This window comes from Ictalurus punctatus, chromosome 22, assembly GCF_001660625.3.
Source record: "Ictalurus punctatus breed USDA103 chromosome 22, Coco_2.0, whole genome shotgun sequence".
Classification (NCBI taxonomy): domain Eukaryota; kingdom Metazoa; phylum Chordata; class Actinopteri; order Siluriformes; family Ictaluridae; genus Ictalurus; species Ictalurus punctatus.
The window spans coordinates 14,678,797-14,706,551 of record NC_030437.2 but is presented as its reverse complement, the minus strand read 5'-3'; the positions used below and the strand labels follow the sequence as shown (position 1 = coordinate 14,706,551).

Sequence of the window (27,755 nt, the reverse complement as noted above, 5' to 3'; positions counted from 1 at the left end):
GAGACAAACCAAAATGCTCAGACAAATCAAATGCACATGAAAAATCAAACAGAAGACAGAAAAAAAGAGAAAAAAAGGAGAGGGTGTGAGGGGGAAAAAAAGAAGCTTGTTGGGGTGATACCTTAATCCCATCCAATGGATTATGTATAACAGTGGTCTGAGCTTCCTAAAGACACAGAGGAGGAAAAGAACACATGAGGGACGTGAAATAAAAGGGAGGAAGATGATAACAAAAGAGAGAAAGAGAAACGCTCCAGCTGCAAAAGTGAAATCTTGTGGGGGTGGATGAGTGGAGAACATTGTCAAGACATAAAGCAAAATAAAAAAGAAATAAAACACACATCCTAACAAAGACTGATTTCTCAAAGGATCTGTCAAACTTTCGGTCTTTGTATACATGCAAATAACTGTCGTAACTATAATACAGACTTAAAGTTAATAATACCAGCTTTAAAATGATCTCCAGTCCTGCAGATTCAGACACTGGATTCGATTCACGTGAGAGGTTTATTACCCCTGCCACTACAGAAACGGCAGAGCAAGATGGGATTGGATTCGGTTTGATCTGATCTATTCAATTTTTCTTTTGCGGTTTGTGTCAGAGATCATCTCCTCGCTCTTCTTTCCCCACCAACCCCCAGGAAGTAACATTTCTCCAATGACCAATCAGCAATTAGTCGCCTTCTGCATTATGATGTTGTCATTGGCATGACAACCGTCGCTATGGGCAACCTCCAGCAGTATTACCTGGGGGGTGGAGTTGGGAGAGTGGTGGTGTTGGGGGGGGGGGATGTGCTGGCTAAAAATAAACAATTAACAAAGACTATGCGATTCTGCAGCTTACATGCATCTGCAAAGAGATTTGATAAATATCGGATCTCCCTCTCTGTCGCACTGCAAATCAATGAGGCATTCCTAATGTCCTGGATAGAAGATGGCAGTTCAGAGAGGGCGCTGCTGTCTTATTGTTTGCCAGGCAGCACAGGACTGTGTTTGTAGCTCATAAATTTCCTAAGCCTCTTGGCATCCAGTAGCTCTGACCTCACACCCTCTGCCTCCATCAGCACTCGTCTTCTTCAGCCCAAATGTCTGGTTTAAAGCTTGTTCTGTGCTTGTTCTAATAGTAATTGATTCTACAGTAACAACTCATACACAAGGATTTGTATGGCAGACCATCTATATATATATATTTCTCTGGAACATCACAAGCTGTGTTTTGTTTGTTGTGCCAACTTAAAACATGCTCCGCACTGGGCCGCATCACACCCTGGCACGTATTACCCCTTACATAACTGATAGAGCTCATACCTAGCTATGTGAAGCTACTTGGATGACATACTGTTCCTCTGACCGTGACAATATAACGGAAATGTGAAGGTCTGCCATCATTTCGTAGTACGGTTCATGTACTAACTTCCATGTAAAGTTTTATCTCCTGGTTTTAGAAGTAAAGACAATATTTGACACTAGCTTTTGCCTCACGTTTAATAAATCTAATTTAACTAAGCAGCTTTCTCTCAATACATTTGGTAGTTATGTTAACTGGCCGGATTAGACTATTTAGTTGATGAAGTTTAGGCATTAAAGGGGACTTTTAACTCACACACATATATAAACACCGCCAGATGTAATATTTATACAAGAATCTTCGAGAGTCATGAATTCCTCCAATCAGTGTGTGTCACGTTTCTCAGCTGCTCTTGTGATGTGTTGTTTTGAGTTCATGTTATGTACTTGTGTTTACGTTACCATCTCTTTTGTTTCTGTTCAGTCCTGTATCCGCCCCGGTCCCGTCACTGGTGTGTTACCCGATTGTGCTCACCTGTTGTGTTAATTAGTGTGTCCACTGATACTCTGATGTCTCTGTGTTTCAGTGTGAAGAGTCTCATCGATTCTCACTGATTACATAACCTTGTTTTCCGTCTCCGTGTTTTCTCGTGTGTTCGTGATTGATATGGATGGATTATCTGCCTGTGTTCTCACCCATGCGACAGACACCGATTATGATTTTCAATCGTTTTCTCAATAAAGCTTTAAGTGATTTCTTTTTTTACCTTTTCAAATAAAATAATACAATAAAATACCTGTTGCATATTCTGTAACAAACTATCAAGAAAAAAACAAAAAAACATTAAAAATGTGAATGAATCTATGGGACACATTTACTGCTGACACACATACTACAGTGCTCTCTCTTGTCGCTAGGTAAGATTTAAAGAAGTATATCTAGGGAGTCAGATCTACTGAACATTAGTGAAATTCTCCCAAATGCCTGCTTGTTCCCCGAAGCGGCACCATATCAATACAAAAAAAACAGTCCTTTCCAATATAGGTTGGGTAAACCGATCTGCACCAACAAGCAGGCAAAGCAACACACACTGCATTAAAGTGCAACTATGAAAGACCCTAAAAATATGCTGATATATTGCGCCATGTGTTGTGGTTGCTGTATGAGTCCGAGTGCTAGTCATTCTTCCAAGCAGAGTTCACTCCCTGATACTCAAGCATGAGTCTTCCAAGGCTTTGCAGCAGCTGTGTGTATGTGTGTGTGTGTGTGTGTGTGTGTGTGTGTGTGTGTGTGTGTGTGTGTTAGTGTGAGCTGACTTGCTGAAGGTTCTGAGTTCACCCTGAAACACTCCTCTGCATTAATCCAGGCCATCTGCATCAGCCACTGCAGCAGACCATTACACATTCATTACCACACACACACTCGCCATGCAGCTGCCTCTCTACAGCCCGGCTTTGTAAAATAAAAGCACACTCGCCTCAAATCTGATTATACTTATTATATATCCACTATATTTCAATATATTTCTTACGTATGCTTGGCTGATGTGGAAGAAAAAAAACGCTGACATGTGAAATGAAAATATGCCAAAGGAAAAAATGTTGCATCAGCATCGGAATAAGGCAAAAAGCCCCACTGTGTCTGGAATTAAAGACACGCATTTAAAAGGTCTACCAGTTTTGGGAAAAACACCCTGACACAAACTCAGCATCCTGATTAGACTCAGATATCCACTGGCTTTTGTTCTCCCTTGATTAATGCTGCCAGTTTAGTATTCAGCTAGACCAATCAGATTTGACCTCACTGTTGGCTTTTTTTTTAAGAAAAGGTCTATTACTGTCAACCAGTTCCTTACTCCAGTGGTTCTCGTCTCTATCGCGTCAAACGGCGACTTTCTGAAAACGTAGCATTTCGCAACATGGATTCCCTTTGGAGCGCATCTACAGAAATCACACAACAACCTCCATTTCTCCGCCAGGGGGATGTGGACTCCGCTGAGATCCCTTCGGCTGTATAACCTGCTACTGTTGTGAACGCGTTGCATCGCTACCTCCACTGCTACTCCTATGCATGTTCATAAATTTATAATACACGACTCTATCAAACGCACAGAAGGACACAGCCCTGCTCATCATGACTAAATGAAACAGCTCACAAATAGCTAGTGAGGTGCTAGTGAGCTAGCTACCATTTTCCACAGACATAAATGGGAAACATTTCCACATTATTCTCCTAGAAAACTAGAAGAGAAAGAGCGCACCAGCCAAAACCCTGTGGTTCTGACTAAAGAGCTACAAAGCGAAGGGACTGACACATCCACACAAAACTCATACGCAGGATAAGAAGAATAGAAGAAGAAGAAAAAAAACAGGGGGGGAGGAGGGGGGGAGAGGTGTAAAGGAATAGAGTGAGAGAGGAAGGAAGGTTTAGAGAGGTAAATACCAGTGCAGGAGAGGGAAGGTTTCCTTTGGGGCTCGTGACTATGCTGTTTTTGGTGCTGTTGGTCTGGGGCTGTGCAGGGAAACACAACACACACAGGGTTAAAGAGGAATCAGGTTTAAAGTGATGGAGGAAGAGATCAGCATGCATTTCACACTCGTACACACCTAAACACACACATACTCACAAATCAGTCATTCTGTGTGCGTATGTGTGTAACACCTGTAAGAACTATAAAAGCTAATATACGCAAAGTCAGAGAACCATTTGATGTGCGACAAAAAGTTCTTCAGGGGCAGTTGATCGAGGGAGAGAGAGGTTAGTATAAACATATAAAAATCCATAATAAAAATGCATAAATCATAATTAAATCATACTGTGATGCTTATTTACTCTGGCCCAAATAAAGCTTTCAACTTCTAACTTTTCTCTATTCATACCCAACACTCCCTTTCTCTCACAGGGTAATATTCATTTCGTTAAAAAAAAAAAAAAATTAGTCATCATTATGAAGGAAGACATATGCTGAGAATAGATGTTGACAAACCAACAAATGAATGAAAGGCCAAATAAACAGATGCTCATATAATGCACCGCCAGCTCTAGACTAGTAACAAGCACACACTTTCCTCGAAGCAGCCTTTCTGGGGATTATGAGTATGTAGTGGACATGTAAAGCAGCAAGAGAAAGCAGAAACAGACAGGAACAGGAAAAATAAAGTGACAGGTTCACACATACACAACTGGACACTGAGCACAGGGACGCCGCATTCGTAACACCTCAGGTGAAGTCTGCTAGATAAAAACAGGACATGAACAAGAACGTACTTCATACCAAATAGTTAACATACACTTGCATACACACTGCTATGGACATTAAGGCTAAATCAGGATGTTGTCCAAATTTTTAGACGGTAACTGTATATATCGCGGTACGCACCTTTTAACAGAAATGAAGGGGGGGGGGGGGGCGGGGCGGTCCTAAAACAATCTTTTGGCAATCTTTTTTGTGCATGGTTTATTTATTAGACAATATAAGACCGCATAACTCCTCATTGGAACATTAATTTGCAACTTGCAAGTCTTGTAACTTCACTTTTGCTTTTGTAGTCTTGCTCAACTGTACAGTCTGTACAGGACTCTGCAGAGTTTTTTCATGATTGCTGTGGCCAAAAATGCTCGATATTACTGCAGCTTTTTATTCCTTCAAAATTTGCAATGCAACTTGTGCTTTTTTTTTGTGGGGAAACTACTTTCAATTGAAAAACAAAATTGCAATCGTACAGTATTGTTTTACACGACCCTTTTACAGCGATGTTTGTTGGTAAACGAGACCTTTTAGCTGTACTCATGGCGATGCACGTGAATCAAAAGGGGGCTTTTGGCTGAATGCGCGTGGTGATGACGTCACATGAACGGTCTTGTCCCGAATCTGCAGAAAATCTGCTGTAATTTTGAAAAATTGCACGCCCCTCTGAATATCGTAGAGTTTGCATGATTCTGCGTTCATTTCTGCAATCGCAAAATCCCGGAGGGACCGAATGTAACAGAAACGGTATTTAAAAATCTGTACTGGCTTACAAACATACGACAGTGTCTCTTTTATATGCTCAAGTGCCTACCACTAATGCACATGTTTTAATGCACACAAATAGGCCACTCTAGTTTTTTGGGTTTTTTTTTTTAATACTGAAGCTTACTGCACTTTATGTAAACTACAGCAGCAATAAAGTGAGCTAAGATAACTAGCACTTAAATGACTCTATGCTAATGTGCACTTTATGGACATTATTACTGCTCTAGTTAAGTGATGTTCATTTTGTCCACTGGCACAAATATATGAAAAAAGCTTTATTAAAGACTGTGAAGACCTACCTACACACGGTGGACTTGGCTAGCCCTGTGAAAATCTGACCGTTTGTTTTTTAATTTATAAATTGTGTTATTCACAGTATATAGCACACTGTTTTTATAAAGTACTATATAAATCAAAGTGTATTATCGTAATCGCTTTCTACCGTAAGCCTGAGCTTGAGTTTGATCATGAGCTCACATTACTCTGTGTCTTCTTCCTATGTCCGCATGGGTTTCCTCTGGGTTCTCTGGTTTCCTCCCACCTACCAAATATGCTAATCGGAGGACTCGGTAAAATAAATTACTCCTGCGTGTGTGAATGAGTGGGTCAGCATGTGTGTGTATGGTCCCCCGAGTGATGGATTGGTTTCTCATCCGTGGTGTAGACTCAGCCAAGTGGCGAGTGCAGTCCAGAGCTTCATGTAGTTACTTCACTTAAGAGAAATTAAGAGTTGAAGGTGGTGAGAATGAGTTAAGATTAAATGCTCAGCTGAGTGAGGAAACCTGAGTAACAAGCAGAGGGCATCATCAGGCATTTATGACGTGCAAAGTTCTTCTTACTTCAGCATAGGACAGTTACAGTAGGATAGAAGGTTTACTGTTTATTCACCAGTGCAATCAAGAGGAAAGAATATACACCACAGACACAGAAAAAGAAGCGGAAATCCAGTTTATGGCAGCAACTAGAAAGTAAGCTGGACCGTCATTTCTTTAGGACAGAGGATAGAGGAGTTCTAGGCAGGTTCAAGTGGAAGGCTGGTGGAGGAAAACAGGGGAAGATAGGATAAAGATAGGATAAAGGATCAAATAAATGAAGTTTGTTCTCACCATGTACTGAACGGTTGAGCTTGACTTCCTCTTCTGGAAAGATGGAAAGAAGGAGAAATTGTGATCAATTTCAAAAGAAAAGTCCAAAAAAAGAAATGTCCTAACCAAGTGACAAATTCGACTCGCTGATGAATGGCACACTCATCCATCATTAACCGAGGTAACAGGAAGCTCTGTGGATATTGCTCCACACATTTGAAACACCTGATCCGGAAACAGGAGAGTGACATACAGTACCAGGAACACTTGGGTTCAAGACATTACGGTCTGACTCATCCTTCAGGTGGTAAAGATGAGGAAATCAGAAAGAGGAATCGGGGAAATAAAGGAGGAATTAAAGGAGTGTGTAGCGAATAGGTGGAGATGTGGAAGAACAACGTGTTCTACTCGGAGGAGAATAAAGAAGAAAGTGCGTGCTGTAGCAAGAAGGAATAAAGTGCTTCATGAGATGCACTTGTGGCCAGAAAAGAAGAGCAACAGTTAATGTTAGAAGGAGCAAATTATTAACCACAGATGCAGCTGAATATAGGGTCACGTGAAGAATGTATACTTCTAAAAACTGTCCTGCAGTTTGGGTTATTTCTGAAGTTAACCTCACCGTTTAGAGCAGGGATGTAATCGGCTACCTGCGATAAACACCTAATCGACGTTGATCCGTGACAGATCGTGTATTTAGGGAGGGTAAAACGGACTGCAAATTAGTCCACTCTCATTCTAAACAATGTTGAAATACGGTAATATTATCCAATGTAATATTTATTGACTTTTTCTATGAATGCAGCAGGCAGCGTAAAAGAGCATTTATTTATTCATGAGGCATTTAGTTATTACAAAATGTAGAACTAAATCTTTATAAAAAAAAAAATTGAACTACAACAGTTTTAATTTCAACTCATTAATAGCAATAACGCAATGAAACAGAAAAGTAACCGCCTACTTCTATGTCATGGTGTTCTACTTCTCTGCTCAGACCTGGTATTTCCACCAATCACGAGCGATCGTGGCACCCCACCTGGGCGATTACTGTGATCGGACTGTGGACTTAGTAGTTTTTAGATCGCATTTAGACAGAAAAAGCTCCGAAATCATGATTTACATTCCGGTATCGCTTTTGAAATTTGCTCTTTTTTTTTTTTTTTTTTTTAAAAGATACTATCTTGCCCTATTGTGTAGCAGGTTTTCATTCCAGCTAGACAGGAGTCATGAATTGATTTGTCTAATCTCGCCTATTTGTTTTTAATGAAAATGTGCAGTCATTCTGGTCTAATAGTGACCCGTGTAGTATAACGTCACTTCTGTCCCTAACGGGATACTTAAAGCTGAAGAACAGGAATATTAGGCATAATCAGCAGAAGTGACAAAGGGACCTGAAACTTTAAGGTAGTAGTTATGAGTTAAACTCAGTGTTTTTGCTATGAGAACATAGAAATGATCTGACAGTGGGATAATAAAGTGCTATATTAATTACATTTGTGCTTCAAAGCTCCAATGTTTGTACTTAATTCTACCTGGATTGTATTCTGACCAGATAAAAATAAAGATAAAAAAAAAAGCTTTTAGATGTAAATGTCCCATTAGAAAGAACAAGTTTAAAAAAATGATCAAATATCAAATCCTCTGTAAAAGGTTTGAGCGAGTAATCTCATTTTCCAGTCGCTGAAGCAGCATAGCAAAAGATGATTTAAATTCAAATGCAGCGTTACATAAGCACCAATGCTGCATATATCTGAATATAAAGCGTGTCTGTTCAGGAAAGAGACGGTAACGTTCAGATATGCTGTGAGTGTGGGTTTGGGGGGGGTTGGGTGTTGTTCGGGGTGTTGGGAGAGGAGCAGGTGCGTCTCTGGATAAACCAAGAAAAAGAAAGGAAGGAAAACAGTAGTCATGAAGAGAGAGAAAGAGACGGCATTTGTAATGGCTGATGGAGGACGTGGGGGAGCCTGTTGCTAGGCGATGAGAGGAGCACAGCAGTGCTATTTCTGTCACAGAGTTTCCAGGGTTCAGACTTGTGGCTATTCCTGGATCAGGACTCATATTCCCATCTGAACTAGTTCTTCTCAGCTGGCATGTGCACTCACTCTCTCTCTCGCGCGCGCATACACTCACAATACACTCACAATACACTCACATACACTCACAATACACTCACAATACACTCACAATACACTCACAATACACTCACAATACACTCACCATACACTCACCATACACTCACCATACACTCACCATACACTCACATACACTCACAATACACTCACAATACACTCACAATACACTCACATACACTCACATACACTCACAAGACACTCACAAGACACTCACAAGACACTCACAAGACACTCACAAGACACTCACATACACTCACATACACTCACATACACTCACATACACTCACATACACTCACATACACTCATACTGCGCAGGAGCAAGGTGCAATAGTGTAGCAGATGTTCATCAGGGATGTGGAGCAAAAGGTCAATAGTTGCTAAGATTATAGACACAAATGATTACAGAATAATTAATGGGGCGTACCTTACTCGTAACCTTTGTGTGTGTGTGTGTGTGAGAAGAAGACATAAAAATGAGATGAGGATTTTCCTGTGCAAGGAGTGTTTTATTTATTTATTTATTTATTTTTCCAGAGCGTGAATGGCATCATTTTGCAAAAATCTTATTCCAGATTCCAAAGTGCTGGACTTTAACTGGTCCACTTAATCCTCCTAGAGAGTCCGTGTCACAGCCTAGCTGATCAGATAAATGCCCATTTTTACTGTTTGGTAACACTCTCAATTCCCGCATCCTTATTTCAGTATAACAAATAAGCATGCACTATAACAAGCATAAGAAAACATTGAGTGCAAAATCAAATTTTGCATATTTGTCGCAAAAAAAACGAGTAGAGACGTGTTTGGCGTGATTTGCACTGGAGCTTATGTCGGATAACGAGTAATAAAAGCCGCCCCAAATCATTTTTTGCATAAATGTCTGCTTTAAACCGGATTCAGTTCCGCAGTAATGTCTCACAGACTTGCGGATGTGTTTTACAACTAAAGCTGGGCTTACACTGTACGATTTTTAGTCCGATTTTTCTGTCACACGTGACAATTGTAGGTTGTGAAAGAATTCTTTGGTTGAGAGTCGAGATCGGTGGTTTTAGAGCGCATAATGTGATATGCTGAGTTGCAGCTGATTTACTGCCTCTGCGATGAAAGACAATCGACAACAAGGTTCTGGCAGTGTGAGGGTGTGACCGCTGCTACGATGCTCATCTAAAAGCCCCCAATAGAGGATGGAATAAGATGATGCTAAAAGGTACTCATTTTCTTTAATAGCAGGTCTATCGTTAGATGACCTTCGTTGTATATGTATCTGACATTAAGAACAAATGTGATCAGTCAGAATAGCTAAAGTTGATTGAGGCAGCTTTGTTGGACAATCGACTTACAACGCGTGTCTTTGGACTCGCGGAGGAAACCAGAGTACATGGAGGAAACCCTCGACGCACCCAAGGCGGTGGCGGCATTCGAACCCCCAACCCCAGAGGTGCGAGGCACCTTAATTAATCGTACATCTTACGTAATAAAGATTTGCTCAGACAAATGTCCATTACTTTTTACCTTCATACGCATCACAGCTCCAGTGCAAAACCATAGAAAATAACGAGGACACCAGCCATGTCTTGGCTGATCGCCTACATCTGATGCAAGTAAGATGAATTGTTTTTAGTTGAACACCAGCTCATCGTCTCTGTTTTCAGTTCTCGATAATACATAACCCTGCACTGATCCTATCTATGAAGCTGAACTAAATCGGGCACTACAGGAAACAAAGTATAATGCAGCAAAGCATCAGTATGACGAATAGACAATTAAGTGCCGCAAAGTGGTTTAGTTCGATGTTTTCCCTAAATGTAGGGAGGAAAAGGGCGGCTGAAAGATAAAGGTCAGTATTCTGAATGCTGAAAACACTATTACATCTTCTCTCCATCATTCAGACTTGGCACAAACACAGACACATGAATACACACAGACAGAAAGGGACATTAGGTGCCCTGCTAATGTACTGAACTGTCAAAACAGAAAGCAACCATGTTGGAACAATGGCGTCGGCCACACACACATCAGCTACGTGAACGCTGACACTGATGGGGAAAATCACAGAGCTCTGGGAAAAAAAGAAAAAACTACAGTCTCCAAAAAGTGCCAAAAGGTCAGGAGGTTGTCTTACCTTGACATCAGCCTTCTTATTCAGCAAACTCTTGGCTGCTGCAATAGGAGACAGGAAAGAGAGACAGAGGTTCAGCAGACTGGCAGCGAATTCAGCTCACATCTTATAGAAAAATAAGAACTTAGTACAAAGTCAAAGATAACATGCTCGGTTTCCCATTTACGAGAATCTTCAGCCAAAATGACACGCTTTTTCATTCCATTAAAAAAAATATATATTAGTATTAAGTTTAACCACAAATGCTTCAGAATTCAGAAACTTGGCTTCTGATCAATTTGACCACCAATCTGAATCTGATCAGGTATCAATATCCATACACAGACTTATGTCAAAAGTCATACAGGCCCCTGATGTCTCCTCCTATACGGGTTTCTTTAAACACACTCTAAACGTTTATGCGCTGAAAAGATGTTTGCTTAAAGGTGCTCGGGGAAAGGAAAGCTCCTGAAATAGCACACAGAGGTTATTACGTACAGTATTACCTTTATTACCTTGCAACCATTTCAGAAATCAGAAGAGAGACTGATCATGAGGATGTCCTCTTCTTTAGAAACCCTTTTTAGTACCCTTTTTGCACCTTTAAACAATAAATGACATATAAGGTCGTTTTCACACTTGGGGTTTTTCGGGACTGTGAGTGCTGAAGCGTGAAAACGTGTGTTTTTGAAGCCGGGCGCAGTCCCGAGGGCCGATCGCAGCGTTGCTGCCCTCGCAGCGTCGGTCTGGTTTCAGACTCGCATGATTCTATCGAATCATGGTGAAGTTGCGTTCATCTTATGTCATCACAAACGTACATGGAGAACACAACGCGATTATTTTGGTGCTATTATGTTATGTGCCTCAGATATTATGCGCAGCAGTGGACCTCTTCTATGCCCCACAACGTTTCGGACTAAACCGCCAGTGTGAAAGCCTCCTGAACCGCGATCTACTCTGCACCAGGTGTGTATCCATTCACGATTCACTTGGTCACGTGACTTACCGTTTCTACTTTTGTGATGCCGGGGAAAGACTTCTCATGGTTACTGATATATAAAACCACATTTTCATAGGAGCGGAACAGTGCAGTTAGTTCACTTCTGTGGTGCAATCGCTTGCACTGAGAACATCGTGAAAAATGCACGTCTTCCTGCCAGCCTGCCTTTCTAAAAATCTTCTTATACGAGATTGTCTCCTTGTTTGCAGGTATTCTGCACGATGGCTGCTCATCCAGACAGCAGCATTCTTTTCCACTTGTGCTTTTGCTGGTGCCATATTGGTGAAATATTTATTTATTTATTTATTTATTTAAACAGAAAACGGATGAAATTACCGCAAACCAAGTTCGGACCAAGTGTGAAAACGCCTTAAGTATGAAGATTATACAGATGATATATATATATAGAACTGTCAGAATGCACTGCTGAACATTAAACAGGCATATCAAAACTCACATATCAGTGACACAAGAAAACCATTTACCACTCAAATTTAAAAGCCACGAAGTTGATTCAAAAGCTTTTATCATCAAGAAAATGCCTCAAACCTGTATAAATTACAAATACAATCTTCTTGCTTTCAACTTGAGGAAAGGTTTTCTTGTGGCAGTGTTTGAATACATTTACTGTTGAAGAGGTGCATGCTTTTACTAAGCCACTTATCTCACACATCATTGACTCAATCAGGTCATAGCTCATAGGAGTTGATTATGTATTTAACGCAGTGGATTTAAGGTGAACAGAATCGCACAGATTATGCTGTATTAAATCGCTCTGTGCTGAATCAGTCAAACCACAGAGCTTTGAAAGTCAGCCAAAGTGGACAGGAAGGAAGTGGTGATGACCGCAAATCAGCACGGCTAATGATACGATCAAGATTACATTGGTCAGATTTTAATGTTCCGGTACTAGTAGTAACCACATCCCTTTAAACGACACTGCTCATTTGAGATATGGAACAGTGATAGCTTGATGATAAATTCAGTTAGCCATCTTTCCATGCAGACCGGGTCAGGGTCATGACCTATGAAACCAGGAACTAGGCTTAATTTGCTAATGCCAAAGAAATGAGAGTGAGAAATCGTGCGGCGATTCCTGTGGAGAAAACTTAACTTGCTCTATGGCGAGAGACAGGGAGAGGGTTGAGATCCTTACCTTGCCATAAACAGAGCGCGAGAACAAAGGAGGAAGAAAAAAGGAGGATAGCAGTGGTCAAAAAAATCTGCAGTACTGAGTTTTACTCTGTAAAGGAAGACTAAATCAACCGAATCTCACATCTACTGCATCTGAAGCGCATGTATGAGGAACACAAACGACTATGAGAAAAACAAAAAATCACAAAATCCTGTTCAAACTCACTCCTAAGGGAAGTCTTTGAGGAAGTCATTGAAAATTTACGCATAACACACATTTTTGTAAAACACTTTTATGAACTATTCAAAGGTTTTTGGAATTTTTTGGGGAAATTTCCAAATTTAAAACTTTTTGTTTGTTGACTTTTTGGGTTCTGCCCGTTTTTGTTAATTTTTTTCCTTTTTTGAGAAAATTTAAGCAAACAGAATGACTTATTATTGTCTGGTAAGGTCTTTTGGTATTCTTGTAGTTGGTACATACAGTGCTCTGAAAAAGTATTTGCCCTGTTTTTCCATGATTTCTGTCCTGATTTCTTTTGTTCTTGTGTATATCTCATACTAAATTGTTTCAGAAATTAAAACAAAATCTATAAAACAAAGGAAGCCCGAGTAAACACAAAATACAGTTTTTAAATGATAATGTTATTTACTGAAGCAAAAAAGTTCTCGAATACCAACTGGGCCTGTGTGAAAATGTATTTACCCCTGTAGTTACTAATTCGCCAAATCTATGAAACTGCATTCATAATGGGGTTCAGCTGGACTCGACACAACCAGGCCTGATTACTACAAACCCTGTTCAATCAAATCAACACTTAAATAGAACTTTTTCAACAGAATGAATTTGGTTAAAAGGTCTTACCCAGTAACACACTATGTCAAAGCTGAAAGAAATGATGAGGAAGAAGGTGATTGAAATAGATCAGTCTGGGAAGGGTTACAGAGCTGTTTCAAATACTCTGGGACTCAAAAGGACCACAGTGAGAGCCGTTATCTCCAAATGGAAAAACTGAGTACAGTAGTGAACCTTCCCAGAAGTGGTCGACCTTCCAAAATTCGTCCAAGAGAACAACAATTACTCATCCAGGAAGTCTCAAAAGAACCAAGGGCAACATCAAAAGACCTACAGGCCTCTCTTGCATCAATAAAGGCCTGTCTGGCATCCATGGAAGAGTGGTGAGGTGAAAACCACTGCTAACCCAGAAGAACATTAAGGCTTATCTGAATTTTGCCAAAACACACCTTGATGATGCTAAACCTTTTGGGAGAATGTTCTTTGGATTGAGGAGTCAAAAATGGAACTGTTTGGGAAGACAGGCGTCCCGTTACATTTGGCGTAAACCAAACACAGAACTCCACAAAAAGAACATCATACGTACGGTCAAGCATGGTGGTGGAAGTGTGATGGTGTGGGGATGCTCTGCTGCTTCAGGAACTGGGCAACTTGCAGTAATTGAGGGAAACATGAATTCTGCTCTCTACCAGAAAATCCTAAAGGAGAATATCCGGTCTTCATTACGTAAGCTGAAACTCAAGCGCAACTAGATGATACAGCAAGACAATGATCAAAAGCATAGGAGAAAGTTAAACTCTGAATAGCTTTAAAAATAAATAAATAAAATAAAAAGTTAAAGTTTTGGAGTGGCCTAGTCAAAGTCCTGACTTGAACCAATTTAGATGCTGTGGCAGGACCTTAAACGGGCAGTTCATGCTCGGAAACCCTGCAGTGTGGCTGAACTGAAGCAGCTCTGCAAAGAAGAGTGGGCCAAAATTCCACCACGTGCTGTGCAAGACTGATCTCCAGTTATCGGAAGCATTCGGTTGCAGTTATTGCTGCTGAAGGTGGCACAACCAGATTTTAAGTTTAAGCGGGCAATTCGTTTTTCACATGGGTGATAGGTGCTGGATAACTTTTTTTTTGCTTCATTGAAAAATGTAAAGAAATCTGTATTGTGTATTTACTCAGGTTGCCTTTGTATTATGGTGTATTTCTTTTGATGATCTAAAACTATTTAGTGTGAGATATGCACAAAAACAGAAGAAATCAGGAAATACTTTTACACAGCACTGTAACTTGTTTTGATTTTTTTCCGCATTTCCCCCATTTTTCTCCCCAATCTGGTCACCTGCCAATTCCCACCCACTCACCCCATCATACATCAAAAAAGGCTATCGGAAGCCAGCCAACATCATCTTTTCAAACTGCTGCCCATGCTGCACAACATACTCTTGGCTAGTGTCACTCTGATTGACAGGGGAGCGAGAGTATGCCCCTCCCACCCAGAGAGCACTACCAATCTTGTTCCGTTGACTTCAGGCCACATTGTGAGAAATTTGAGCTTGCGATCTCCTAACGATTCTTCGGAACATTTATTAATGGAATTCATAAAAAGACCACAGACTTCCATTATAAGTGTTATATATATATATATATATATATATATATATATATATATATATATATATATATATATATATATATATATATATTTCTGTTCTTTTGTCAATGCTGGGAAATTTCTGTCTAATTTCTGTTTCCTTTTACGCTTTTTGGTGAGATGGACATCTTCTGTCAAAACTTGCTCATGGTTTACTCGACATGTGAAGATGCTCATTGCTCAGAGAGGCTTCCCAATTGTGATATAAAAAAAAAAATCAAAAGGAGAGCCACAAAAAGATACAAAAATGAACTACAGCTATCGCATTGTAAAGATTTTCTGCCATGTAAACGACAAACACCAAATTGCGTACGTAATATTTGAAGACGTTCAGATTCCAGATGTGGTTCTCGATTCTATGTTGCTAGCGCCACAGATGAGCAGAAGAGGGAGGGAGAGTGGCTAACCGATAGCGACGGTGCGGCATGAATATTTGATCGCAGGCGTGTGGAGACAGCATCAAATATGAAGCGCAGCCTTTACACTGAGCCACAGCCACCACTCCAGCTGAGAGCACCAGCTCTCCACTCCCGTCTCAAAACGAGGGCTCTCCAACGTGCTCAAACGAACACGACGTTACCGCTTAAAAACGGCAGGTTTGGATATTTGACTGCAGCAGGCTGCATCAAATATGAAACACAGCCTTTGCACAAAGCGACAGCCACAGCTAGCTCACACGAGAAGCTGCACTTTATCACACTAAACAGTGTGGACTTATGGTGTGGTGGTAATTATGCTAAATAATTCTCAGGCATTTTGTATTCAAAGCATACGCATAAAAAAATAAATAAATAAATGAAACATCCGAGGCAGTGGATATCATCCACCAACACCACAGTGTCAAGCTACTCAAAAAGCACAGTTATCTTTCTCCACCCATCCAAAAAAAAAAAAAAAAATTCCATCAGTCTCATTTTCTTTTTACCACAAAGTTTCCACAATGCAAACGTTGCAACAGACAACTCCCCACATCCCAACATATTAGTGATCATGCGTTAGTCCAGTCGCTCATGCAACATTCAGTACAGCAGCAGGCAGCCCGTTCCATTCCCACTTTCAGGGTGAACTTCACAGTCTCATACAAATACAGAGGGACAGGAAAAGAGATTCAAAGACTGAAAATGATGAAACGTGACGCCATGAAGACACGAGAGAAGAGTCATCTAAACGAGATGTACATGGACGCACAGATCGAATCGAGAAACACTGATAAGAGATGTAGAGGAAACGAATAGTGCCTCTGTGATGTGAAGAAAATGAAATGATCGACAATTATAGCCGACAGCTGAGATGAAGGAGGAGAGATGAAGAGAGGAAAAACTTCAGATGAGCAGAAGGAGACAAATGGAGGAGTGAAATGCGAGACAGGAAGAAGAGTAAGGTAAAGATGAGCCACTGTGGGTGGCGCATGCTTTTAGCTTCATGCAAAGTGGGAAACAATAAAACTGGACAAAAAAAAAAAAGTATAGATGCAGAGGGGAGAGGAGAGGAGAAGAGAAGAGAGGAGAGGGTCTGTGAAATCAGGAAGAGAATATAGGAAGAAGACTTGAAGGTAAATAGAGGTAAGGGGAAAGAGAGGGGACACGCAAAAGAGAGGAAGTTAAAGGAATAAACCACGGTTGTTGTTTTTTTTAACTTAATCTCATCTGTTGCGCATGTGGTTAGCGCGGATACGTGTTTAGGAACAGAACATCTGCTTTCGCAACACTCATGTATAATGAAAGGCTGGTCAAAAATATTATGAAGAAAAAAAAGAAAAAAAAAAGATTCTTGGGAACTAAATTAAGCTCTAAACATATTTATATCACAGTGCTGCTGTATTCCTGATTCTGATTGGTCAGAAAGTGTTGAATAACAGCAGGTGTCCTGTAACAGCTGCTCTAACAGTAGTTCCAGCTACAATAATAAAAAATGTAAAAAAAACAAAACAAAAAAAAAAACATTGATTCATGCAAGTCATTCATTTCTACAGTAAAATCTCATTCACTTGTACAGCGTGTTGTACTCGACATAATTTTAATAGTTTTTTTTTTAATGTGGTGTTATTTAACAAAGAAAAACTCTAATCAATGAAATGGTGAAATTTTCTGTCAGGGGACTTACACTAAAGAGTTTATTTAACATTTATGTTTATTGAAGGGTTCTCCAGTGTCTTCAGGACTTTGCACTGTCCAGTTGTCTTGGTAACATGAAAAGCTGTGGGGGTTTTTTCTTAATGACTTCAAAACACAGAGAGAGAAAGAAAAATAAGAGAAACTATCGAGGGAATGAATGTTTTTAGTGCTAATAGGAACTGACTTGGTTTGTGGACATTCTACACTAGGTGTAACTACTGTATATACTGATTAAAAAAAAAGATGATGTCATTCATTACTAAATAAAACTCCCATATATTCCTTGGCGAACTGCTGTGGTATAAGATAAACAAAATACTTCAGGGCTTCGTCTTTTTCCTATAACAGCATGCCCCATTGTGTTTAATTCCTGTCAGAGACTGGTCTACTTTTTCAGACGGTTATGGATTATGATTGCTCAGAGACTCATGCCTGTCTCGTTTTATGATGGCTCTCATTTTTTATTATGAATTAGCCGTATACTGTATATATGTCTGTTGACAGTATTCACTAACTTCCATTACAAGCGAGTTTTGCGTGAAGAGGTTTTCTGTTGTCTTCTCAGTACAGGGAGAGAAAAGCATGTCGGAACAGATAGAGATTAGGTTTAAAAAAGAAAACGCTGGAGTATTTCTTTAATAAGGGAGAGAGAAGAGTGGGAGGAGGATGAAGGACAAACAAGGACAGGGGAGAAGTGTGGAAAAGAGGACAGAAGGAGAAGAGAAGGCCCCCTCGGGGACTCTGCTACCTTGTTCCACCAGCCCTGCTGTGGTGCCTGCTGCTGCAGCAACAGCAGCAGCGGCGGCAGTGACCGAGGCCGGAGCCGTGGTCTGCCTGCTACCCACTGACACACACCGTCCACACACACACACAAAATGAGAGAGAGAGAGAGAGAGAGAGAGAGGGTGGGATAGAAAGGGAGAAAGAGCACAAGGAGGAGAGAATTGTTTATTAGTCTAAGAGCAAAGGAGAAAAGAGAATTATTTGTTCTTTAAGAAAGCATGTGAAAATGATCCCCGCTCAAAACTATCACATCAGATGTTCGTTTTAAATCATCCGCAGTGGCACTGCTTCAGACAGAAAAACTGTCACGGACACGATTCTTTAGAAGGCATGGATGCACACAGAGACAGGTTTCTGACGACGTAACGGACGACAGAAGCAAATAAGGACATGAAGGAACTCAGAGACGCATCAGCCCCTGAAAACACGGTTCGTGACGATCAGACTTGTCAAAAAGTCGAGTGAAGAACATGACGCACTGTAAAACAACAACTAAAACCAGAATTTTGACGTAATGCAGAATCCAAATGACTTACCAGAGAAGTTTCGGGACACCAGCATGGTAGTCAGGATAGCGCCCTACGAGGTGAGAGCAAGAGTAAGAGTACAGAAAGAAAGACGGAAGTGAAGAAGCGTGTAGGTGTTGGTGAGTCGGTTTTAACTGGGACGAACGTTTTGAACGTGACCCGGATATAGCAGAAGAACGTCCTGCCTGAGCCCAGACCAAAATAAAGCTTTAAACTTGAATAAAACCAAAACAGGCCCAGGGTGACTTAACTTACCCAGTTAACAAATAAGAGTAAAGATAATAAAGTAGGAAGACAAACTCAAGCAGGGGGACATGCTAACCAAAACGCATTAAATATTAGAGGTGGAGAAACGAAACATAAAGGTGAATTCTAAATCTGATCAGAGCTAGAGGAATATTTAAGGAAGAATCTAAACCAAACTGAATCAGACCTGGCCTACTGTCCAGCATAAAACCTTCAGGTGGAACTGGGTTCAGAGTAGGACTGTTAAAATGAATTTTACCGTTAATACTATCTGATATTATAATATTTGAGAATGTGTTCACTTAAGGCTAACAAATTTCACATGCTCTATAAACTTCATGAATGATTCAATTACATACATTTTTTCTAATTAAGTGTAAATTGTCTAAGTGGCTGAATGTTATACCCTATGTAGTGAACAGTAGTGTACAGTAAAGTAAACAGAAAGCCATTTGGGACTCAATCGAATCCCAAGCCATGGATGATTATGTCCATGCAAATATCAGTAAGGAAAAGTTCTCCCATGGGTAATTTCATGCAAACAGCCATCTTGAGTGTGTGTCACACCTTGAGTTTCCTTCTTGCGTTGAACTTCTTCAGGCACTCCACTGTCTCTTGTCTGTGCATCATGGAGGCCACTGTAGAGCGTTGCTAAGGAGACAAGCAAAGAGAACTAAGTGACGATATCGACATGACTGCGCATAATCTAGATGAATGTTTACGCATATAATGGTATCACCTGTGCATGGTGTGTGTACTTACGCAAACCCATGGGTGTTTAAGAGCCTCCTGTGCAGTGATTCTCTTGGCTGGATTGATGGTCAACATCTGGTTGATGAGGTTTTTGGCTTCAGGAGTGACTGTGTCCCACTCTGGAGATGGAAACTAGCCAAAACAACTAAGAACGTCAAACACACTCATACACACACCCTTACTGATGAATCATAGTAATCTACAATCAACGTCAACATCTCTTTTTCGAAGCAAATGACAGGACTGTAACTGGTACAACTATTGAAGACTGCTATTTTACTCAATTGAGATTAAATAAATAAATAACTAAATAAATAATACAGCAGATGTCTCAAGAAGCAAATATACGATTCAAATTTGTTTATAAATACACGGCACATCTTAAATAAAAATACATTACAGTATATTCTTGTGACTTCGCTCAGTGATAAATATTCAGAAAAATTCGCCAGCGACACAGTAGTTCTGCTTTTTAAAAATATATATAAATAAACAGAAATGTTCAATGATGGATTTAAACAAAAATGGATTTAGGTTTCTCTTTTATATCCAAGAAAAAAAAATATTTTTATTCATGACTAAAATGAAAAATGAACACTAAAAATGTATACAGCTGTATAGATTACTACATTTTAACATCAAATCAGCTTCTTCCAGACAGTTTGCATTTATAAAAAGATATCACGGTATCTCAGAAAAGTGTATTGTGACGATTGATCAGGATATTTATATTATATCTTCATACCACCCAGCCCTAACTGTTAACATTTTTACCAACCTTTTATTATTATGATGATGATTATTATTATTATAAGATAAAAGGTGGCTTGGGTTAGTGGGTGATCCATTTCTAACTAGGATAGAATTTAAGACGTGTGAGAGAGAAGAAAGAGAAGAAAAGATGGAGAGAGGAGACAGAGTGTGAACTTACATCATAAGCCCCAGCTTTAATCTGCTGGTAGAGTTTGTGCTGGTCCTCGTCCCAGAACGGAGGATAACCAACCAGCAGAATGTAGAGGATCACACCTGACACATACATACACAGGCTCTTGACATTTGTGTAGCTGTGCAGGTCCTTCAAATGTACGTGGCTGTGTGTGAGTGTGTGTGAGTGTGTGTGTGTTTGTGCGCGTTTACCACAGGCCCAGATGTCCACAGGTTTTCCATATGCCTCCTTCCTTAACACCTCAGGGGACAGATACCCTGGTGTCCCTGCAAACCCTGCACATTGACACACACACGGACACTTCTAGTAATCCTCTATTGCTATTAACCAATATATATGAAAAAAAAAATCCTAAACTGTATTCATAATGCATCTTCACAAACTACAGTATGGCGACGCCTAGTGTTGCGTCAACTACGTACAATGCTTAAAGCAGCATTCCAAAGCATTTATGCTAATGACCACCTGTGCAGTATTTGGTGAAGTGTGCGATATTTAAGCGTTTCTAGAGATATAATAATAATAATAATAATAATATTAATAAATCATAATATAATTTCAAAGATGCCTTACAATAGAATACAAAGGTGCTTCAGTGGAATTAGACAGGGGAGGAAAAACACTTCAGTGTTTTTTACTGACATGACAATATGCCTCACAGAAATTACTTACTGCTCCTTTAAGGATCTGATAAGAAACAGTAGTAAAATGGAGCGATTGTATAATTCATATCACCGCGTTGCTTGTTACTTGCTACTTTAAAAAATTATGTTAGTAAATTTACTAAGCAAAAGCTAAATAAACCTAATAAAACACAAAGCATATTTTAACGACATTTTGCAAGCGACAATAAAGTCTGGTAGTAGTCGTGCTTTATCTGCTCTGGAATCTGGGGCGAAGTTTTTAGAACTCTCGTCTGTACGTAATTTAGGCCAAGCTCAGTGGAAAGAGAATTATAACTAATAGGCACAAAACAGAGGAGCTGTTCAGAAGTAAATAAACGGGCTTTAAAAAGGTGAGACAACACTACGGTGCAGCCGCGTACCAAACCATGCCTGCTGGTCTCCCTGCACCTCGATGGCCAGTCCAAAATCAGCCAGCTTGACTGCAGCGTTCTTACACTTACTGGCCAGGAGCAGGTTCTCTGGCTGGATGGAGAGCAAAGAGAGATTTTAGTACTTTCACAAACACACACACACACACAGAAATATTGAACACAGACTGACAGATACACTGTACATGCAGACAAACATCTGCACACAAACTGTGGAAAGCAAAACACACACACACACACACACACACACACACGATCAACTGATTTAAGATTTCACACCTTCCCCATTTTCACTTGCTAGGAAAAAGACACATGGATGCACTTGACAGTTAAAACCATGCTTAGTTCTTACCCAGGTGTTTTAATGCAAGGTGATGAGAAGTTAGTCAATTCAAATTGGACATTACACAGAACTTTCTAACTGGAGTGCAGGAGTGAAGTCATTATTTGCCTCTGCTGATATTGGAAGTGTGAGTGTGTGTGTGTGTGTGTGTGACCCAGATTAGCTAGCCTCATTATTCTCAGTCACTGACAGATACTAATAACATGCCGTCCCCCATAGGACTCTATACACTTCACACAAGTACAAACACACACTCACACACACACAAAATCATATAACAGTCTCTAGTACCTCAGACAGACAAATCTATGGGCACACACACACACGCACATTTTAGCAAACACACCACTGCGGTTTAAACGTGGTGCTTTCCTGCATTGCAGGGATTTGGCTTTCTGCAGTCTACCTTCATGGCTCTTTCTACCCTCTCGTACATATACAGATATCTGCGCCACTCATTATAGCCAGTAAGGTGGAGGATTTCTGTGAAATGCCAACAAGATATGTTTTAGTGTCTGATGTTTGCGTCTGTATTTTTGCACTAGATCTATGAGACTGAACTAGCTAACAAATAAGGGGAGTGTGTAGCTGCCTCGCTGTCTGAATCATCCTGTCTTAAACCATATTGGGTTGTGCAATAATCTCAAGCAAACTTTATTATGTGGCTTTGGACATATCTTTAAAAATGTGCAGGGGGGGTGGGAGGGGGGAGGATGTTGCTGATTTCAAACAGTCATAGCTCCATCTTGAAGCTGAATCTTTTTTCTGGTTCCAGGACCAGATTAAGACGCGTGGTCCAGAAGGAAAAGATAATACATTAACCCTGACGTTGCGACGGCCATCCATGGCCTGGAGCAACAGGAGCACCAGGAGCACAATTAGCAGTGCTCTCTGGGTGGGAGGGGCATACAGTCTCTCCCCTGTCAATCAGAGTGACGCTAGCCAGTCGTGGACATCTGTGAGCTCATGTATGTGGAAGAGGGTAGACAGCGCTTTCCTTTGTGTGTTGATTATATGATTCCAATTTAAGCTGAATATTTGCTTTCTGCTTTTTTTTTAATGAAGCAGTGTATGCACAAAAGGTATATCTGGGCCAGTTGATGTGTGAGAAGACCTGATGTTTGCACAATCCTAAACTCCAGACTCGTAAGTGAGCACCGGTGCAATTTTGGTGAAGCAAACGTTCAGCCACCAAATTGGCTACATTTAAGTTCAATTTTGTATTCGGCCAAACTGTTACCGGTATTTAATTGGCCACAGCGTGGTCGTATCACATATCTGAAGTGCAGCATTATTTCTGAGAGGTTAACCTTGCCAGCACTGCTGAGTGCCAGAACACAGACAGCTCGTCCAAGTCTTGAGGCTGGACTGTAGGAGGAATTCTGAACTGCACCGTGATCCTTAGGGAGCACACAAATGTGCAGGAAAATCTGCCTCCCCACACTCGTCTCTAAACTGCACAACGCGTTTCACAGCTATATGTACACAGAAACAATGACTCACACACACACATGAACTCACTCAGAGACTCCCAAACCTGCGGAGCTGCCTTGAGTGGGGTTTGCACACTTTGACTGAGATTAGTTAAGAAAGATTTATATGAGTAACACATCCTGCTGCAGCCCAGGTCGCTCTCTCTCTCTCTCTCTCTCTCTCTCTCTCTCTGTGTGTGTTGGAATGAAACAGATCTCTTATTCCTGTGGAGGCTGCTCTTGCTGCATTCCCACTACCAAGAGTAGGAGTCACAGGCCTCTATTCAAAAGGGCACTCCAATTTAAGCAGACATCGATAGCGTGAAACCGGAGTGGCCCTGCACTCAGGGGACCTGACTGGCAAACTAAACAATGACGCATCACACTCAGGCCGTGTGTGTGTGTACGTGTGTGTGTAAGTGAGTGTTCAACACGTTCAAATATGTGTTTAACCTCTTGTGATGAGCTTTTTCCACAAGAGAGACGATTTAAAATATGGCACCATGTCCAGTGTTATCTATTCAAACATCAGTTGAAGGGGTGGTATTTAATCAATGCAGACATTAGGGACAGGAATCTTACATGTATTGCACTACATCTGTATCAGTGCAGAATACATCATAACTATGTATAACATAGCGATATATCAGCAATATTAATATGTTATTAATATTAATCATTAATATTCGCAATCAGCAATATTAATATGTTAATGACTCACACCCACCAGCTTCAGCTCATCTAATTTAAGCCCCCTCCAATAGAAAAACGGAACATGACCAGTGTTGAGCAGATTACTCAAAAAAAAGAAAAAAGAAAGAAAGAAAAGAAATCCACTACAGATGACTAATTACTACTTTAAAATTGTAATCTGATTACATTACTGGTTACTGGATGTAAAAAGTAATCAGATTACTTTACTTTCAAACCTACAAAATACACTACAAAGTGAAGCTCAGTTCTTTCAGTAATTTTAGCGCGCGTCAATGTATGGAGTGATCAGAAGAAGTCAGATTTATCGTGACACTTGCCTCGGGTGTCGTCATTGTTTGTAGGACAAACAGACCGATAAAATATAAAAACATTTCTAACTGGTTTGGTGTCGCTAGCCAAGGGGAGGCACAGCTAATCGATCATTGTATGGGTTTAGCTGCTACAGAGCCATGCAAAGTATATTACCTTTCCGTACGATCTGCTCAGACCATGTTCACGTAAACTGGGACTCATACAGACATTTAAACAACACCTTGTTTTCCTGCTCAGCATCAGAGTATGTTACCGTTTCAGTTTCAACCCCTTTACTGGTTTAAATCGATTTATTTTTTTAAATCGGAGTATATCCATTTTTCCCCCTCACGCTAACTGTGAGCTAGTGTTTGGCAGAACTGAGAGACTGTCAGCTATTAAGATACGAGTGTTTACATGTATTTTCATCTAAACCCTGTCTGATCGGTCTCACCTCTGTTCACTGAAGATTACGTAGGGACAAACTGCTCCAAGTGGAGAATTATTTTACTTAATATCGGTTTCTTAACAGTAAATTTGTAACGCAAGTAACAATTTTAAACGCGTTACTTTGGAACACACACTCAAAGATAACACAGCCAGTAAGGCTCATTAGTGTAAAGCTTGCTCTTTCACAGGAAACTCTTCTCCTCAAACACAGTCTCAGAGAGATTTTTACAATGTTCAAAATGTGAAACTATATCCACCCATCTAATGGCACGGTTACTTTACAGTGTATCGCTTATTGCTCATAAAACAAATAAAATTCTGTCTCGTCACTTTAATCTGATAAAAAGCTCTGAATCATTAACACCATACGGTTAGTCATTTTACCTCCTGTCTGACTGCAGCTGTACGGTGATGCAATGCAGGAAGAAAGTTAGTTAAGTAGGTTGAAATGATGCGCACTGAATGTCAGCGAGGGTCAGAGGTCACAGAGGTACCCTGAAATCTAGGTGTGATGATTGGTCTGTGACTCTGCAGTCTTCACTGGCTCTCGCTCAGCACTACTTCCTGTCTGGGCTTGACGAGAATTTGCACTTCCTTCAGAATGAAGAGAGACTCTGTGGCTTTTAAAAGATGAATAAAATGTTCATCTTACTAAAGGAACGTATATCTGTGCTTATTGTTATAAAGTCCAATGCAGAGGTTGGATGGTAAATTCATTCGCTAGCCCAATGGCGAATGAATGCTTCATTTGCCCGGAAGTGTAATTAACAATGCTAAAATATGGAAGCTAATGGAAGCTACACAAGCAACTCATGGATTGATATAGACTAGAATTTTCATATTTTATCAGAGTAGGAAAAATGGTTCTCAGTGACATCTTAGGCTGAACTCTGCAGTGTAGAAGTTTGCAGAACTTTCGACAACTTTCCCTATCCTTTCAAATACTACACTACCCATTAAGTTGATCGTATTTATCAATTATTGGCATCTCCAAAAGCAGCTACACATCCCACACAGTGGTAGCTGCTTTTCCACTCCCAATAGCACACTCACCAGTCCCAGACACACACATATACACACACTTACGCACACATTACTCAGCAGACGACAACATGATACCTGTCACTCACCTTCAGGTCTCGGTGCACCACGCCCATTTGATGGCAGTGAAGCACCGCCTCCAGGATCTGCTGGATGCAATGACTGCATGCAAACACCAGGGGGCGCATGTTAGTCTGAGCAGCGCTACAGTCCCGTGCACAGGCCAGGGGTATTTGGGACAGGGGGGAGAAAAGGGTGGAAGGGGAGGGGGATCTCTGCAGACACAAAGCTCTTGCCTTCCAAACATGAAGAAGAATTTCAACTCTGACTCTGCTAACGCTGTGCAGAAATGGACTACTAGTGCAGCAAGCCATGTTAGCACGAGTTATATTTGTCCCAGTCAGATATGACATGGTAAGCCAATCGCATAGTCTAGTGGGCCTTTCGCAAAAACATTATTTGCACATAAACATTAACTGCACATTTTTTGTACATTCAAAAGGACTAATTTCACCTACACACCTCAACTGTACCATTCCCGGTTGCTGAAGTGGTACTCTCAAGAGTACAGCTTTTTGGCTTTTAGGGTTCAATTACGCACCTGTTCATCACACCTATATATGTTATTTTATGTTACATCCCATTCCAGATTTAGTTCCTCCTTTCCTGTAACCTCCACTCTTCTGGGAAGGCTTTCCACTACATTTTGAAGTGTGGCTGTGGGGATTAGTCTTCATTCAGACGTCAGGCAGTGATGTTGAGCGAGGTGAGGTGCAGTCGGCCGGTGTTCCAGTTCATCCCAAAGGTGTTCAGTGGGGTTGAGGTCAGGGCTCTGTGCAGGACACTCGAGTTCTTCCAGTCCAACCTTCTCAAACCAGGTCTTCATGTAAGTTTAGACATTTGTGTGGCTCCAACTCTGATGCAACACAATTCTTCGCTCAGAATTGGTATTGGTGTGATGGTCTGGTGTCTACATACTTTTGGCCATAGAGTGAATTTCTTAAAGCATTTTATTATTATCCCATATACGTATTGGCTGGCGTTTATAGGAGCTGAATAGCTTATAGGCAAACTTTATAGCTGGTACAGACAGGTAGGACTGCATAATTGCTTATATTTGAACTGCAATCACGATTTCTCATTTAATTCTTTACGTTCAACAGGGATACTTGTGAATTTGGATTAAAGTTTGCTAATTGCCCTTTTATTCTGGCACTGTGCATTTAATCATGAACGCATGTGTTAAAGATAATCTCAGGGTAAACGAATGCATTGTTTTGATTCTGAGATTGATCCAGTTGATGGAATATAGCCTTATACTGTATACTGTGCTGTTTTAAGCGTCTGTTTTTACCTCTGATACACATTCAGAGCATCAGGGAGACCAATATTACCATTAATCCCACTAAGTACTGACAAAACTTGTGTTTAGTCATACAGCATTAGCAAAAACTGAAAGGCAAGGCTGTGTGTCTGTGGAGAACTCTGCCTCTTTTCTTCTTAATGTACTCTCTATATATCGCTGCATGTCTCTCAGCTCTAAAGTTCATTACAGAAATCATATCAGGCAGAACCTATTTAAGGACAGAGCAACAGAACCATGGCTTCACTATCCGGAATAAAAAAGAACAAAACGTTCTCTTGTCTTCCCTTGTGAAAAATTCAGACACACTTACATAAGAACAAAACGGGGGGTTTTGGGGGGGGGTTTTCAGGAGACAAACGCAAACTGAGGGAGAGATGGATACAAACTATGTACAGGTCAACATATATCTATGCTGGACCAGATAGATATATCAATACACATACTGAGAACACAATCGTGTGATGTTTCTG

At 40.5% G+C, this 27,755-nt stretch overlaps 1 protein-coding gene across 37 annotated transcripts in view; it reads right to left on the bottom strand.

The window, feature by feature from the left end:
- The window catches only part of camk2b1 (calcium/calmodulin-dependent protein kinase (CaM kinase) II beta 1), a 73,515-nt gene that overhangs the window by 14,752 nt on the left and 31,008 nt on the right, over positions 1 to 27,755 (bottom strand). For 3 of the 37 annotated variants that reach the window (XM_047149977.2, XM_053674293.1, XM_053674292.1), the window contains exons 6-16: positions 26,009 to 26,081; positions 21,600 to 21,702; positions 20,746 to 20,829; positions 20,540 to 20,634; positions 19,618 to 19,740; positions 19,423 to 19,506; positions 18,619 to 18,661; positions 18,048 to 18,143; positions 10,638 to 10,675; positions 3,731 to 3,799; positions 122 to 166 (exon numbers count right to left, since the gene is read on the bottom strand). In XM_047149977.2, the coding sequence (XP_047005933.1) occupies positions 122 to 166; positions 3,731 to 3,799; positions 10,638 to 10,675; positions 18,048 to 18,143; positions 18,619 to 18,661; positions 19,423 to 19,506; positions 19,618 to 19,740; positions 20,540 to 20,634; positions 20,746 to 20,829; positions 21,600 to 21,702; positions 26,009 to 26,081 (853 nt within the window). Of the gene's footprint in view, positions 1 to 121; positions 167 to 3,730; positions 3,800 to 6,409; positions 6,443 to 10,637; positions 10,676 to 18,047; positions 18,144 to 18,618; positions 18,662 to 19,422; positions 19,507 to 19,617; positions 19,741 to 20,539; positions 20,635 to 20,745; positions 20,830 to 21,599; positions 21,703 to 26,008; positions 26,082 to 27,755 lie in introns of all 37 variants that reach the window. The other 34 variants (XM_017451459.3, XM_017451464.3, XM_017451476.3 and 31 more) reach the window with 18 other exon arrangements.